The sequence below is a fragment of the Macaca mulatta genome, chromosome 14 (assembly GCF_049350105.2).
Source record: "Macaca mulatta isolate MMU2019108-1 chromosome 14, T2T-MMU8v2.0, whole genome shotgun sequence".
NCBI classification, from domain to species: Eukaryota; Metazoa; Chordata; class Mammalia; order Primates; family Cercopithecidae; genus Macaca; species Macaca mulatta.
In genome coordinates this window covers 89,836,555-89,850,325 of record NC_133419.1, presented here as the reverse complement: position 1 = coordinate 89,850,325, position 13,771 = coordinate 89,836,555, and the positions used below count along the sequence as shown (strand labels likewise).

The 13,771-nt window shown below is 36.2% G+C and overlaps 1 protein-coding gene across 6 annotated transcripts in view; it reads left to right on the top strand.

Annotated features, from left to right (window-relative positions):
• The window catches only part of NOX4 (NADPH oxidase 4), a 170,725-nt gene that overhangs the window by 139,766 nt on the left and 17,188 nt on the right, over positions 1-13,771 (top strand). For all 6 annotated transcript variants that reach the window (XM_001105331.5, XM_001105410.5, XM_002799737.4 and 3 more), the window contains one exon: positions 2,078-2,159. In XM_001105331.5, coding sequence (XP_001105331.1) covers positions 2,078-2,159 — 82 coding nt within the window. The remainder of the gene's footprint in view (positions 1-2,077; positions 2,160-13,771) is intronic.

Here is a 13,771-nt window from a genome sequence, read left to right as displayed (position 1 = left end):
TCCAAATAATTTAACATCTAACTATCCATAAACTAGGAAATGGCAATGGTCATCAGGTGTATATTTTCATTATTTTGTGGAAAGGCTCACCTTCAGTTAGTGATGGATTTACTGCAGCAGGGGAGTGTTAGTTGTGCATACTATCTCAGCCTGATTGTGCGACTGTGTCAAGATGGGAGTATGGATCCATTTGCTGTTCATGGTTGATGTATGACCATTTGGTCTCCTCTGGGAGTTATTATGATTAACCTTAACAAACAGTTTTCTCTGTCCAGTAAAAATAGATGTTGGAAATATTTCTTCAACAAGTATTTATCCAGCACCTTAATTATGTGTCAGATAATGTTCTGTACCTTGGTGGCACAATACTTATCTACTAGAAGAAAGAGGGATAGAGAGATAAATACATATAACAATAAAACATAGTGTGATAAATTCTGTGAAAGTGGAATCACAAGGTGTACGGGGAGTACGCAGTCGGTCAAGCCTATTCCAAATAGGGCAGGAGGAGAGAACAAAAAAGTAATGGAGAGATCAAGGAAGCCTTTCCATAGATATGACTCTAGAGGTAATGCATATCTATTCCTGAAAATGTGCATACTCTATGCCATGCAGATAGCTATGCAGCGTAAGTATTTCCAAGGTAACATCTAGGATTTTTTCCTTTGTCCTTCTTTGTTTTTTTCCTTTTCTTTCTCCCTTCCTCTTCCCCCCTCCCTCCTATTTTCTCTCTTTTCTTCATTATGAATTCATATGCACTGAAGTTTACTAAATCAATTCTTAGCTCAGGATATGCAGTCATTATTGGTCTTTTCCTGGCTGTCATTCCTTCATTCATTTATTCATTTATGATATGACAATTACTACATATGAAACACTAACAGTTACTTAGGTTTACCCTTTTGCTTCTCTCCTATTTCATTCCCCTACCTTTCCTAAAAGATAATCATTATTCTGAATTGTGCATGTCCTTCTTTTGAATTGGTTTGTTTTATTTCATATATATCATACTTAAATAATACATTGCTTAGTTTTTTTTTAACTCAATAAAAATTCTATTCTGTTATATGTAATCTGCTGGGATATTATTTCACTCAACCTTATATTAATATGATTCATTATGTTTTTATTTGTAACTGAAATCATTCAGTTTCACTTCAGTTAATACTTCATTTTGTGAATAAGCACAAACGTCCATTCTGCCATGTCAGTGAGCAACTGAGCTGCTTCCATTTATGTTGTTCTATGAGCAGTGCTACTGTGAACATTCTCATACTTGCTAAGACACATGTGAAAGTTTCTGCAGGGTGTATCTCTGAAAGTGGAAATATTGGGCCACAGACTATATAAAAGTAAAACTTAAATGATAATGCCAAATTGTCTTCAAAAGCTATTGTACCAGTTTTGACTCCCACCAGCAGCATATAAGAGCTTAGGTTGATCAACATCCTCTCCAACACTTGGTTTTGGGAGACTAATTTCTGTCAATTGAATGCTACATGACATAAATGCTAGTTAATGGTGTCTGGTTTTGATTCACATGGCACAGGTTACTAATGAGACTATGCATCTCTTAATATGTTGATTGGTCATGTATGTTTTCCCTAACCTTTCAATGATAAGATTTGATCATAAAGATATATGTTGCCATTAAGGAAATAAATATATATTTTTATATTTATATATGAGAAATATGTATGTGTGAAATATATATATTATATATATTTATAGGATAAATGTAACTATTTCAAATATTAATCCAGGCTTAATTTTATATATTTAAAATAAATATATGAATATGTGTTATCTATATATCTATACCTATTTATCTTTAATGGCTACATATATATTTATGATTAAAATATTATAATCTATCCATATATAGATATATACACACACACACATACACTATATATATATATTAGTTATACATAAAATGGTGGGTAAATTTCTATTAAAGGATGGATATACAGTCAAAATGGCTAACAAAATAAACCAATAGGAAATACTTCCATTTTGAAATTATTTTCATGACTTTTATCTTTTCACAGCTTGATGTTTATTTTTCTTTTGACAGAGCGATTTCGAGATTTACTACTGCCTCCATCTAGTCAAGACTCCGAAATTCTGCCCTTCATTCAATCTAGAAATTATCCCAAGTAAGCAAAAGGGGTTCACTGGGTTTTGATAAGGCAGTGGGTATAGTGCTGGGAGAGATTTGGGAAGGCAAAAACAAAATGTAATCTTTCTTAAGATTTCTGAAAATCCTGAATAACTTACCCTAACTAACTAAGACATCTTCTGCAGTATAATGTCTCAGGCTCCTTGAAGCTGGGTCATAGAAGAAAGACTTACTTTTAATTGCAACCCAACTTTGACTGAGGAGCTGCTGCACAGTGCGATCAACAGGCTGTGTGCATCTATGTCTGATTCTTTTTGCTTGATGCTGTATCAACAGGGACAGCATTTCGTCGGTGATACTTCATCTGGTTTACTATTTACTGTCCTTTAAATGCAAGGATTCATTTATATTGTAGCAAGTCATTTTCAAAATAACCATGGGCTAGATACGGTTTTTAACAATCTCTATATATTCTTATTTATCATATTGAAAACTGGGGAAGTGAAATCTTCTGATGCTTTGTTATATGAAGCAGATCTTTCCTTCTCATAGACGCCCCAAGCATACGTACTTGTTGAAGGAATATGCCTTCATCTTCCTGAAGGTTAAGGAAATACCAGGCCTCTTATAACACATTTCCTTCCCTAAAGACTGATACATGCTGAATCTTGATCATTCCTGTGGCATCTTGGGGCCTCCTCTATGAGTGTTTAGCTCTCTTTAATAGTTAGTGTGCAAAAGGCTAAAGAATAAATAAACTAATATCTGAAATAGAAAAGAAACGCCATCAACTTAAAGGAATAGAATTTGGTTTATACATATTTCATCTAATCACTATGTCAAATTCTTTGATTTCTTTAAGAGTTTCTTCAAGTATTCATAAACTTTGCTTTCTGGGGAAATTATTTTCCCTCTAATACTTAGCTTTGGTAATACTCACTTAATTATGATCACAAAAATAAATATAAAATCCTAATCATATTGCTTGTGCATTGTTTCAACTTTTAATCCAGGCTTAATTTTTAGCAATAAACTTGCAATCTCCTGATAACATACACAAAGACATACATGTGCCTAATCAGCCTTGAATGCATACTTTGGTCTATATGTACATGTTGACCAGGAGCATGAATGTGCCCGAAATAATTGATGCACACCTATTTGTATTTTTACTTACAGTGGCTGTTGGCAGAGGCTGATGATGCCTGCTTTTCTGCCTCTTAGGCTTACAGTTTGCCTAATGCCTTTGCTTGATAGGGTAGTCATAGTAGTTTCCCAGGTGGTTATCTATTTGCAGCTACAGGAATACCTCAGAAATATTGTGGGTTTGATTCTAGGCCGCCGCAATAAAGTCAATACTGCAATAAAGCTGTCACACTTTCTTTTAGTTTCTCAGTGCATATAAAAGTAAATTTAACAGTATTCTATAGCCTTTTAAGTTTGCAGTAGCCTAGATATGTCTAGAAATACTATGTACATCCGTTAATTAAAATATACTTTATTGTTAAAAATGCTTACAATCATCTGTGCCTTCAGCAAGTCATAAACTTTTTGCTGGTAGGGGATCTTTCCTCGATGTTGATGGTTGCTGACTGATTAGGAAGGTGGTTGTTAAAGGTTGGGGCACCTGTTACAATTTCTTAGAATAAAACCATGAAGTTTATTGCATCAATTGGCTCTTCCTTTTACAAAAGATTTCTCTGTAGATTGTGATGCTGTTTGATGGCATTTTACCCACAGCATAACTTCTCTAAAAATTGAACTCAATCCTCTCAAACCCTGCTGTTGTGTTATCAAGAAAATTTATATGATATCCTAAATCTTTTGTTGTCATTTCAGCATTTTCATAGCTTCTTTACCAGGAGTAGATTTTATCTTAAAAAAATCTACTTTCTTCCTGTAATCCTAGTACTTTGGGAAGCTGAGGCAGGCGGATCACTTGAGGGCAGGAGTTCAAGACCAGCCTGGCCAACATGGTGAAACCTGATCTCTACTAAAAGTATAAAAATTAGCCAGATGTGGTAGGCCCCGCCTGTATTTCCAGCTATTTGGGAGGCTGAGGTGGGAGAATTGCTTGAACCCAGGAGGTGGAGGTTGCAGTGAGCTGAGATTGTGCCACTGTACTCCAGCCTGGGCAAAACAGTGAAACTCCAAAAACAGACAAACAAAAAACAAAAGAAAAAACTGCTTTTTTTTTTTGCTCATCCATAATAAGCAACTTTTCATTTATTCAAATTATATCATGAGATTGCAGCAATTCAATAATATATTCCGGCTCCACTTGTAATTCTAGTTCTCTATTTACACTATGTCTGTAGTTGCTTCCTCCACTGAAGTCATGGACTGCTCAAAGTTAACCATGAGGGCTCAAATAAACTTCTTCTAAACTCCTATTAATTTTGGTAATATGACTTCCTCCCATGAGTCATGATGTTCTTAATAGCACGTAGAAGGTGAATAATTTTCAGGATGTTTTTAAATTTACATTGCCCAGATCTACCAGAGGCATCACTGTCTATGGTAGCTATAACCTTATGAAAAGTATTTCTTAAATAATAACAATTGAAAGTCAGAATTTCTCTTTGATCCATGGATTGCAAGATGGATGTAATGTTAGCAGGCCTGCAAACAACATTCATCTTCATGTACATCTACATCATAGCTCTTGGTTGACTAGGTGCATTGTCAGTGAGCAGTAATTTTAAAAATTTATTTGTATAAATTTATGTGGTACATACGTAATTTTGATCCATGGATAGATTGTATAGTAGCCAAGTCAGGGCTTTTAGGGTATCCATCACTGGAATAACATACATTGTATCCATTAAGTAATTTCTCATTATTCACCTACTTCTTAGCCCCCTTGCAACCTTTCAAGTCTCCACTGTCTATCATTCCATACTCTACATCCATGTGTACACATCATCTAGCTCTCTCTTTTAAGTGAGAACATTAAGTATTTGACTTTCTGTGTCTGAGTGATTTCATTCAGGGTAATGTCTCCAGTTTTATCCATATTGCTGCAAAAGTCATTATTTTGTTCTTTTTTGTTCCTGAATAGTATTTGATTATGTATATATACAGTATTTTCTTTATCCAGTCATCCATTGATGGATGCTTAGGTTGAATTCATTTCATTGTTATTGTTCTGGTGTGAGCTTTGCTCACTGCCTATGTGAGTAGTAACAGTTTGGATATAATCTTTTTTTTTTTTTTCCTGGTGGGCTTAAAATATTCAGTAAACCATGCTATCTATAAACAGACGTGTTTTAATCTGGACTTTGTTCTTTTATTTATAGAGTACAAACAGAGTAGATTTAGCATACTTCTTATGGGCCTTAAGTTTTTCAGACTTTGTTCTTTTATTTATAGAGTACAAACAGGGTAGATTTAGCAAAATTCTTATGGGCCTTAAGTTTTTCAGAATGGTAAATGAGCACTGCTTTCCAACTACATTAGTCTATAGACAAGAGTCAGCCTATCCTTTGAAGCTTTGAAGCCAGGCATTGACTGCGCCTTTCCAGCTGTGAACACTGTAGATGGCATCTACCACTTGATGGCTGTCTTGTCTACATTGAAAATCTGTTGTTTAGTGTAGTCACCTTCATCTATCATCTCAGCTAGATCTTCTGGATAATATGCTGCAGCTTCTCCATCAGCACTTGCTGCTTTGCTTTGAACTTTTATATTATAGAGATGGCTTCTTTTCTTAAGCCTCATGAACCAACCTATTCTAGCTTCAGACTTTTCTTTTGCAGCTTCCACATCTCTGTCAGCCTTCATGGAATTGAAAAGAGTTAGGGCCTTGTTCTGGATTAGTCTTTGGCTTAAGGGAATGTTGTGTTGTGGCTGGTTTAATCACCCAGACCACTAAAACTTTCTCCATATCAGCAATAAGGCTGTTTTGCTTTCTTATTATTCATATGTTCACTGAAATAGCACTTTTAATTTTCTTCAAAAACTTTTTCCCTTGCATTAGCAATTTGGCTCACTGTTTGATACAAGAAGCCTAACTTTATGCCTATCTCAGCTTTCAACATGCCTTCCTCACTAAGTTTAATCATGTCTAGTTTTTGATTGAAGTAAGAGACATGCAACTCTTCCTTTCACATGAAACTTAGAGGTCATTTTAGAGTTGTTAATTGGCCTAAATTCAATATTGTTTTGTCACAGGGAGTAGGATGGTCCCAGGTAAGGGAATGAGAAGGAGAAATGTTTGGTAGGTGCACTCAGAACACACACATTTGTTCATCATTGCAGATAACTGAACGTCAAAGAATTTGTAGCTTTGTAACTTAAAAAATAATCTGTAAAGTTGAAATACAAGTCAAACAATTAGAATGTATTTTATTCACAACCACTGTTATGTATATCTACACTGAGATTTTTTCCTCATTTTTCTGGTTGAAATGTGATTTAAGACCTAAAATATGGGTTACAAAGCAACTTCCTTGCCCTATAAAATTACGCTGTGTCACAGAGTGGTATTTACAGATCATGACATAACCCACATAGATCATAACATCACTAGCATGGAGTCATTGTGCACTGGTTAGTGTAAGCTGTGGTATTTTGGATTTGGTCTGGGGTTGCTATTTAGTCAACATAGTGTCCCTATAATATTTAACTTCCTGTTACCAAGAGACATCTAACAAATAATGAAATATGGAAATGTGTATCCTTTATTTAGGTGAAAAATATTCATGAAGAGAACTGACTGGGTCTGAAATGTATATGGATATATATATATATGTCTAAGGGAAAGGCATTTAAAAAATATCGCCTGCAATGGTGTTTGGAAATACTCTTCTAAAATATAAGAATGTTCATTAATCAGTTTCTACATTTGTGAGCTCTTATTTGACCCATTGCCAAAGCTAGGGCATCCATTCTCATCAGGATATAATTGTAGACATTGCTCCATGAAAATTCTCAGAGCATGAAGAGGTGTGACAGTTGTCAGAAAGAGATAGATGAGTAGAAAGGAATTTAAAAAAGAATGTGCCTCTAATACAAAATGCATATTGTTCATATTGTTGATTTATAGGTTGGAGGAAACAAATGGAGATAAAGAAACAAGTTTTATTGCTAATTAACTCTGAAGGACTTAAGTTCATGACATATGTAGACTAGAGAGTAGTTATGATCTATTTTTATCCTTGTAAATACAGCTTGGACATGTAAAATGGTTAAGTGCATCTGGTTTAATTTTATCCACAAATTACTTGCAACCATTTTGGCAATTAAACCAGCAAAACATGACCGAGTGGCTCTGGAAGTTTTAACCACAATGTATGTAAAAATATTGTGAAAATACAAGAATAAACTATTTCTACTTGGTTCTCATAAAGATCAAGTTCTCTGAGCTTCCTAATATCTGAACTGTTTAGAGAGGAATATCATTTATGACAAATTTTAGAGCTGTTCTTTTTTGACTTGGTTTGCTGCCAAAGAACAACCTTGATTGTTTGGACAATAAAAGCAATGTCCTAACTCAATCTCATTTCTAATGGGCTACGTAAAAATGACTTCAAATGGTGATTTTGGGTAATACCCTTAAACTGCAAAGCCTCAGATGACCTTTCCACAGTCTGTTCTCCAGCTTATCCTCCTTTCTCTTTCCTAGCCACGTTTTGAGTTCTTCTTCAATACATCATCCATCTTTAATAATTTCTGTTCAATCTGCATGTCTGTAATGTACTTGTCATCTGAACCTGAGCCAAGTTCTTTTCTTTTCTTTTCTTTTCTTTTCTTTTCTTTTCTTTTTTAGACGGAGTCTCGCTCTGTCGCCTAGGCTGGAGTGCAGTGGTGAGATCTCAGCTCACTGCAAGCTCTGCCTCCCATGTTCGAGCAATTCTTCTGCCTCAGCCTCCTGAGTAGAAGGGTTTACAGGCGTGAGCCACCACACCAGGCTAATTTTTGTATTTTTAGTAGAGACAAAGTTTTAGTAGAGACAAAGTTTCACCATAGTGGCTGGTCTCGAACTCCTGACCTGGTAATCTGCTCACCTTGGTCTCCCAAAATGCTGGGATTACAGGTGTGAGCCACTGTGCCTGGCCCAAGTTATTTTCATTTATAATAGTAATACATAATGAACACTACACATGCCAGGAATTGTGCTTTATATGCATTATTAATTTAATTCTTACTATTCCTCTCTAAGTTAGGTAGTACTATTTCCCTAATTTTACAGATAAGAGAACTGAGATTCAAAGAGGTAAATGCTCTACCCAAAGTCACATGGCAGAGCTGGGTCTCCAATCCAGATTTGTTTGGCCCCTCAAATAATACTTAACTTAGAAGTGGTTGGGTCGTTGAGGGATTACTTCCAGGTGGCTGAAAACTGTGTATGTGTAGAGCATGTGTGTGCATTCATGTGCAACACACATGCACACACTTGGAGTCAAGGTATAAGTAGAAATATGGACAGGGCCTAGAATACCTTCTGTTTTCTGAGGCAAGGTCTCATTCTGTCACCCAGGCTGTAGTGCAGTGGTGCAAGCACAGCCCACTGCAGCCTCAACATCCTGGGCTTAAGTGAACCTCCCGCCTTGGCCTCCAGTGTAGCTGGGACCACAGGTGTGTGCCACCAAGCCTGGCATATATATATAGATATAAATTTTTTTTTTTAGAGGCATAGATTTCTTTTTTTTTTTTTTTTTTGAGATGGAGTCTTATTCTGTTACCCAGGTTGGAGTGCAATGGCACGATTTCTACTCACTGCAACTTCTGCCTCCCAGATTCAAGCGATTCTCCTGCCTCAGCCTCCCAAGTAGCTGGGATTACAGATGTGTGCTACCACGCCCGGCTAATTTTTGTATTTTTAGTAGAGACAAAGTTTCACCATATTGGCCAGGCTAGTCTCGAACTCCTGTTTCAGGTGATCCACCTGCCTTGACCTCCCAAAGTGCTGGGATTACAGGCATGAGCCACCACACCCAGCCGGAGACATAGGTCTTATCACATTGTTGTCACAGGCCTGGTCTTTGTTGCACAGGCTGGTCTTGAACTCCTAGCCTCAAGCAATCATCCCACCTAAGCCTCCCAAAGTATTGGATTACGGATATGAGCCACTGTATCTGGCCTGGACTGCCACTTAAATGACCTTGAACTTTGTTGTAAAGACAATGAAGACCCATGAAAGGATTTTAAGCCAAGCAGAAAGATAATTAGACTTACATTTTTATAGATTTTTCATGAAACTAGAGAGGTGCATGAGGTACCACATGGGGCCAGCACACTAGCTTGTTGGCAATTTCATATTCAGGCAGGAAATGATAATGGATTCATACTGTGGTAATAGTAATATGGAAGATCAGATAGGTCTAAGGGTGTTAGGAGGCATAATTAACAGAATGTGATGACTATTATGCAAGAAGGAGAGGAAGAGAGAGAGGGAGAAGGAAAGAGCTTTGGGTGACTTCAGGCTTTTTCACTTGAGTCACGTTCTGGTTTAAGTCCTCCATGATTGAGGGAGAGTGGTAATCTGAGCATCTTTATGTTGACTTTTTGTTCTATATTACAAATGATGATGATGGAGATACCTTCCTTCTAATGTCGCTTTGAGGAATGCCCAATGCGTGACACAATTGTTTCTTGTAAGTCTTTGTGATATTTAAAAATGAGAAAGCACCTGGCCTCTTGCAAAAGTGAATTCTCATCACTATTCTCATTGTCAGCTCTGTTCTGCCATTTCTCAAAGCGATTGCTTGCCTCAGGGCAGGGGGAAAGGCTCTGTCATGTGGGCTGCTTTTGTATATTCAATCCATTCTAAATCCTGTCAGAAGGGATGCATTGTCCTGTCTGGTAGAGGTGGCTCTGGGTGATGTGCTCTGCTTGGATTAGTCAGGAAGGGGCCCTTTCCCTTGTGTGTCTGCCTATTTGTGGTAGTGGTTATTCCGGTACAGTTTCTACAAGCACAATAATTCATAAGATTTTCCACAGTATACATATTGTATTTCACAAAAGAATTACTATCTTTCATCTTCTAATCCTTACATTTAGACTTTCTTTTATATAGTATGTGAAATTCCAATACTTGGATGGCAAGAGATCTAAAAGGTAGTATTCTGACTAGAGTGTGGAATGTAGTTATAAGAATGCCAAATACTATTGATATTTGCAAAACTAGGCAAGTAGGATGTCCAAAGGATGCTGGTCTGTCATCAAGTAGTGGATCCCAACCCCTGGGCTGGGATTCACAAGGCAAAACCCTGTCATCAGGACTGTAAAACTGAGGCACTGTTTAAATTGTAAAGATTTTGGCTCAGAGATGTAAGTCAAGAAGCTGTGTTAGTGCAAGGCTAATGAGCAAGCAATGAACAAGCCTTAGTGCTGACTGAGAGCACAACTCATTCCTGACTCAGATAAGAATTGGTTGAAGGATAGGGCCAAGCTGAGTCTATAACTGGAGGTTAGATGGCCAAAATCACAGAACAAGTTGGGGAAGTAGCCACTTTCTGGAGATAGATTAAGAGATTAAGCACAGGTGAGTCTCCATCTAGTGCCTTTGAGAGCCATTTACTTTCTTTGTCACCCCATCCTGTATTCAGCTGCCATACATCTTTTCAGTCTTTAGTTTTTAGGTTTGAGAAATTTTTGTTGTTTATTTGGGGTTTGTTTTTTTATTTTTAAGCAGAAATTGTCAGTCAACAAAGTAGCCTAAAATCCTTCCTTTGTTAAAAATCTTATATTAAATGTAACAATTCGTAATGGTTATGAGAGAATAATTTTGATAGCATGATTATTTTATGGGGACTCCTTGCCAAAGAATTTTTATCCTTGCAGACTTTAAATTAATTAATTTGTAAGGCCTTGACTGAACTGAATCATTCAGAATTCCAAGAGATAAATGTCAGAGTTTTTTTTTTTTAAACAATGTTGCTTTTACTTTAACATGAGATTGCATTAGATAATAATTACAAATTATTGTAAGTGAGATTGAGTTCTTGATTTGGCTTTCAGCTTGAATGTTATTGGTATACAGAAATGCTGCTAATTTTTGTACATTGACTTTGTATACTGAAACTACTGAAGTCATTTATCAGTTCTCTCATTTATCAGGCAGAGTCTTTAGGGTTTTCTAGGTATAGAAGCAAATCATCATCAAAGAGAGACAGTATGACTTCTTTTCCTGTTTGGATGCTTTTTCTTTCTTTCTCCTGCTTGACTGCTCTGGCTAGAATTTCCAGTGCTATGTTGAATAAGAGTGGTGAGAGCAGGCGCCCTTGTCTTGTTCTGGTTCTCAAGGGAAATGCACCCATCTTTTGCCATTTCAGGATGGTGTTGGTTGTGGGTTTGTCATCGATGACTGTTATTATTTTGAGACATGTTCCTTATATGCCTAGTTTATTGAGGGTTTTTATCATAAAGGGATGTTGGATTTTATCGAAAACTTTTTCTGTATCTATTGAGATGAAAATAAGTTATTTGTTTTTATTTCTGTTTACGTGCAAAAACAGAAAATTAAACATTGGGTACACAGAGACATGAAGATGGGAACAATAGACACTGGGGAGGGAGAGGGGCAGGGATTGGAAAATTACCTACCTGTATTGAATGCTGCTATACACTGTGGAGTACAGTATTGGTTGATTAAGCTCATGATCATGTGTCTGACTGGCAGCTGTGGCAGCTGCCTGGCATCATGAGAGACTATTGTACCAAATACCACTAGTCCAGAAAAGGGTCAAAATTCAAAATTTTGAGTACAGTTTCTACTGAGTACATATCGTTTTCACTCCATCATAAAGTCAAAAAATTTTAAATCGAACTATCCTAAGTCAGGGACCCTCTGTAAAATCACCACCTACACTAGCTCACTCCTTACCCTCCTTACCTGCTCTGTCAGCAACATCAGTATCTCCTGGGGGAATGGTGGAAACTACAAATGCTCAGACTTCTGAGTCAGTAAGACTCGGAGTAGGGCCTAGCATTCTGTGTTTTAACAAGCCCTACAGGAAATTCTGATACACAGTAAAATTTGAAAACCATCAAGGGAGAACCATCACACACTTTAAACTCATTCCTTTTGTTTGTTGTTTCTATTGATATGATTACCTCCTGAGACTAGAATGGTCTAAAACTGCAATACCATCCTCTCCGGAGGAATAGTTAATCACACTCACTTTTTTCCTACATGAAGAGAGAATTGTTAGATGATAATTGTCCTGGAATCTTTTTTTGTTTTTACCTTTATATAATACACCTCACCAAAATATTTGATAATTGTAATGATTATTATCTGATTATTAAAAAAATAGTAACTTTGAATCTAACTTTGGAGTTAGATTCAGAATGAATTTAGTAAAAGTCCTCCCCCCTTAATATAAGTGTGACCTTAAGAAAATTATTTAACCTTTTTGAGTTTTAGTTCCCAATGCAATAAAATAGGCATTATACTTTCCTATGAAATTTGTTGTGTGGATTAACAGTGAAGGTATACATAGAACATTCAGTACCAACCCTGGATTAAATGTTCGGTGAAGAGTATCCATTGTTATTATAACTTATTTTAGGTTTCTGAGGTAAGAGTCTCAGGCATTTCTTGAAAAAGAAAATTTTTTTTGGACACTGAGTTTTACTCTGTCACTCAGGCAGGAGTGCAGTGGTGTGATCACAGCTCACTGCAGTCTCAACCTCCTGGACTTAAGCCATCCTCCTGCCTCAGCCTCCCTAGTACCTGGGATTACAAGCACTTGCCACCATGCCCAGCTAATACTTAAGACAAGGGTCTCATTATGTTGCTCAGGCTGGTCTCAAAATTCTGGCCCTAAGCAATTGTCCTGCCTCAGCCTCCAAAAGTGCTGGGATTACAGGTGTGAGCCACTACACCAGACCCTTGAAATTTTTTTATTAATTAAAAGAACTGTTTAAAGTGACAGCTGATCAGAAAAGATTTTAAAAGGCAAATATTTTTCAAAACTTTACACTTACATGAACATTAAATGTTATAAATTACAAACCTTTACTTTTAATAATAATATAGTATTTATTATGTTATTCTTAAATATCTAATATTTATCAGGTTCTCACTATGTTCAGGCACCACGTTAAAAGCTTTAACAAGTATATTTACATTCAGCCACATAAAATAGAAATGTAGCTTGAAACTCATTCATCTTAATGAAAGAATTAAATCAGTTTTCTAAAGTGTAAATACTGCTTTCAAGGGAAAAATTTAAATGTAAAAAATGTTTATATATTTCTGAGGGGGTCAGAGAAGAAGATATCTCTTATTCTTCGAATTATCTTAGATCCACAATCCTTCATAAATGTTCTTTTCATTAGTTATCAACTGAAGTTCAGAAATGTGTCAAATTGATTTCATCTCTACTATGTTATAGCAAGACTTTAAAGAGTTGCCTGTAATTTCTACAATCTGGTTACATATGTTATGATAATAACAACATGGCATTCTTTTAAAGACCGTGTACTATGATAGGGAGAAAGTCATTGCTCATAAATGAAAGGCAGTATATTTCACACATTAATCAGATTAAATATGTAAAAAAAGTGATTTAAGCAGTTTCAGTTTCCATCTCCCTCAAAAAACTGGATGTCATGAAATAATAAATTACTAGTAATTTTATCTTCTTATTTTCTCCAAGAAAAGCAAAGTTTTCTCTCTCCTGGTACAAAAAAAAAAAA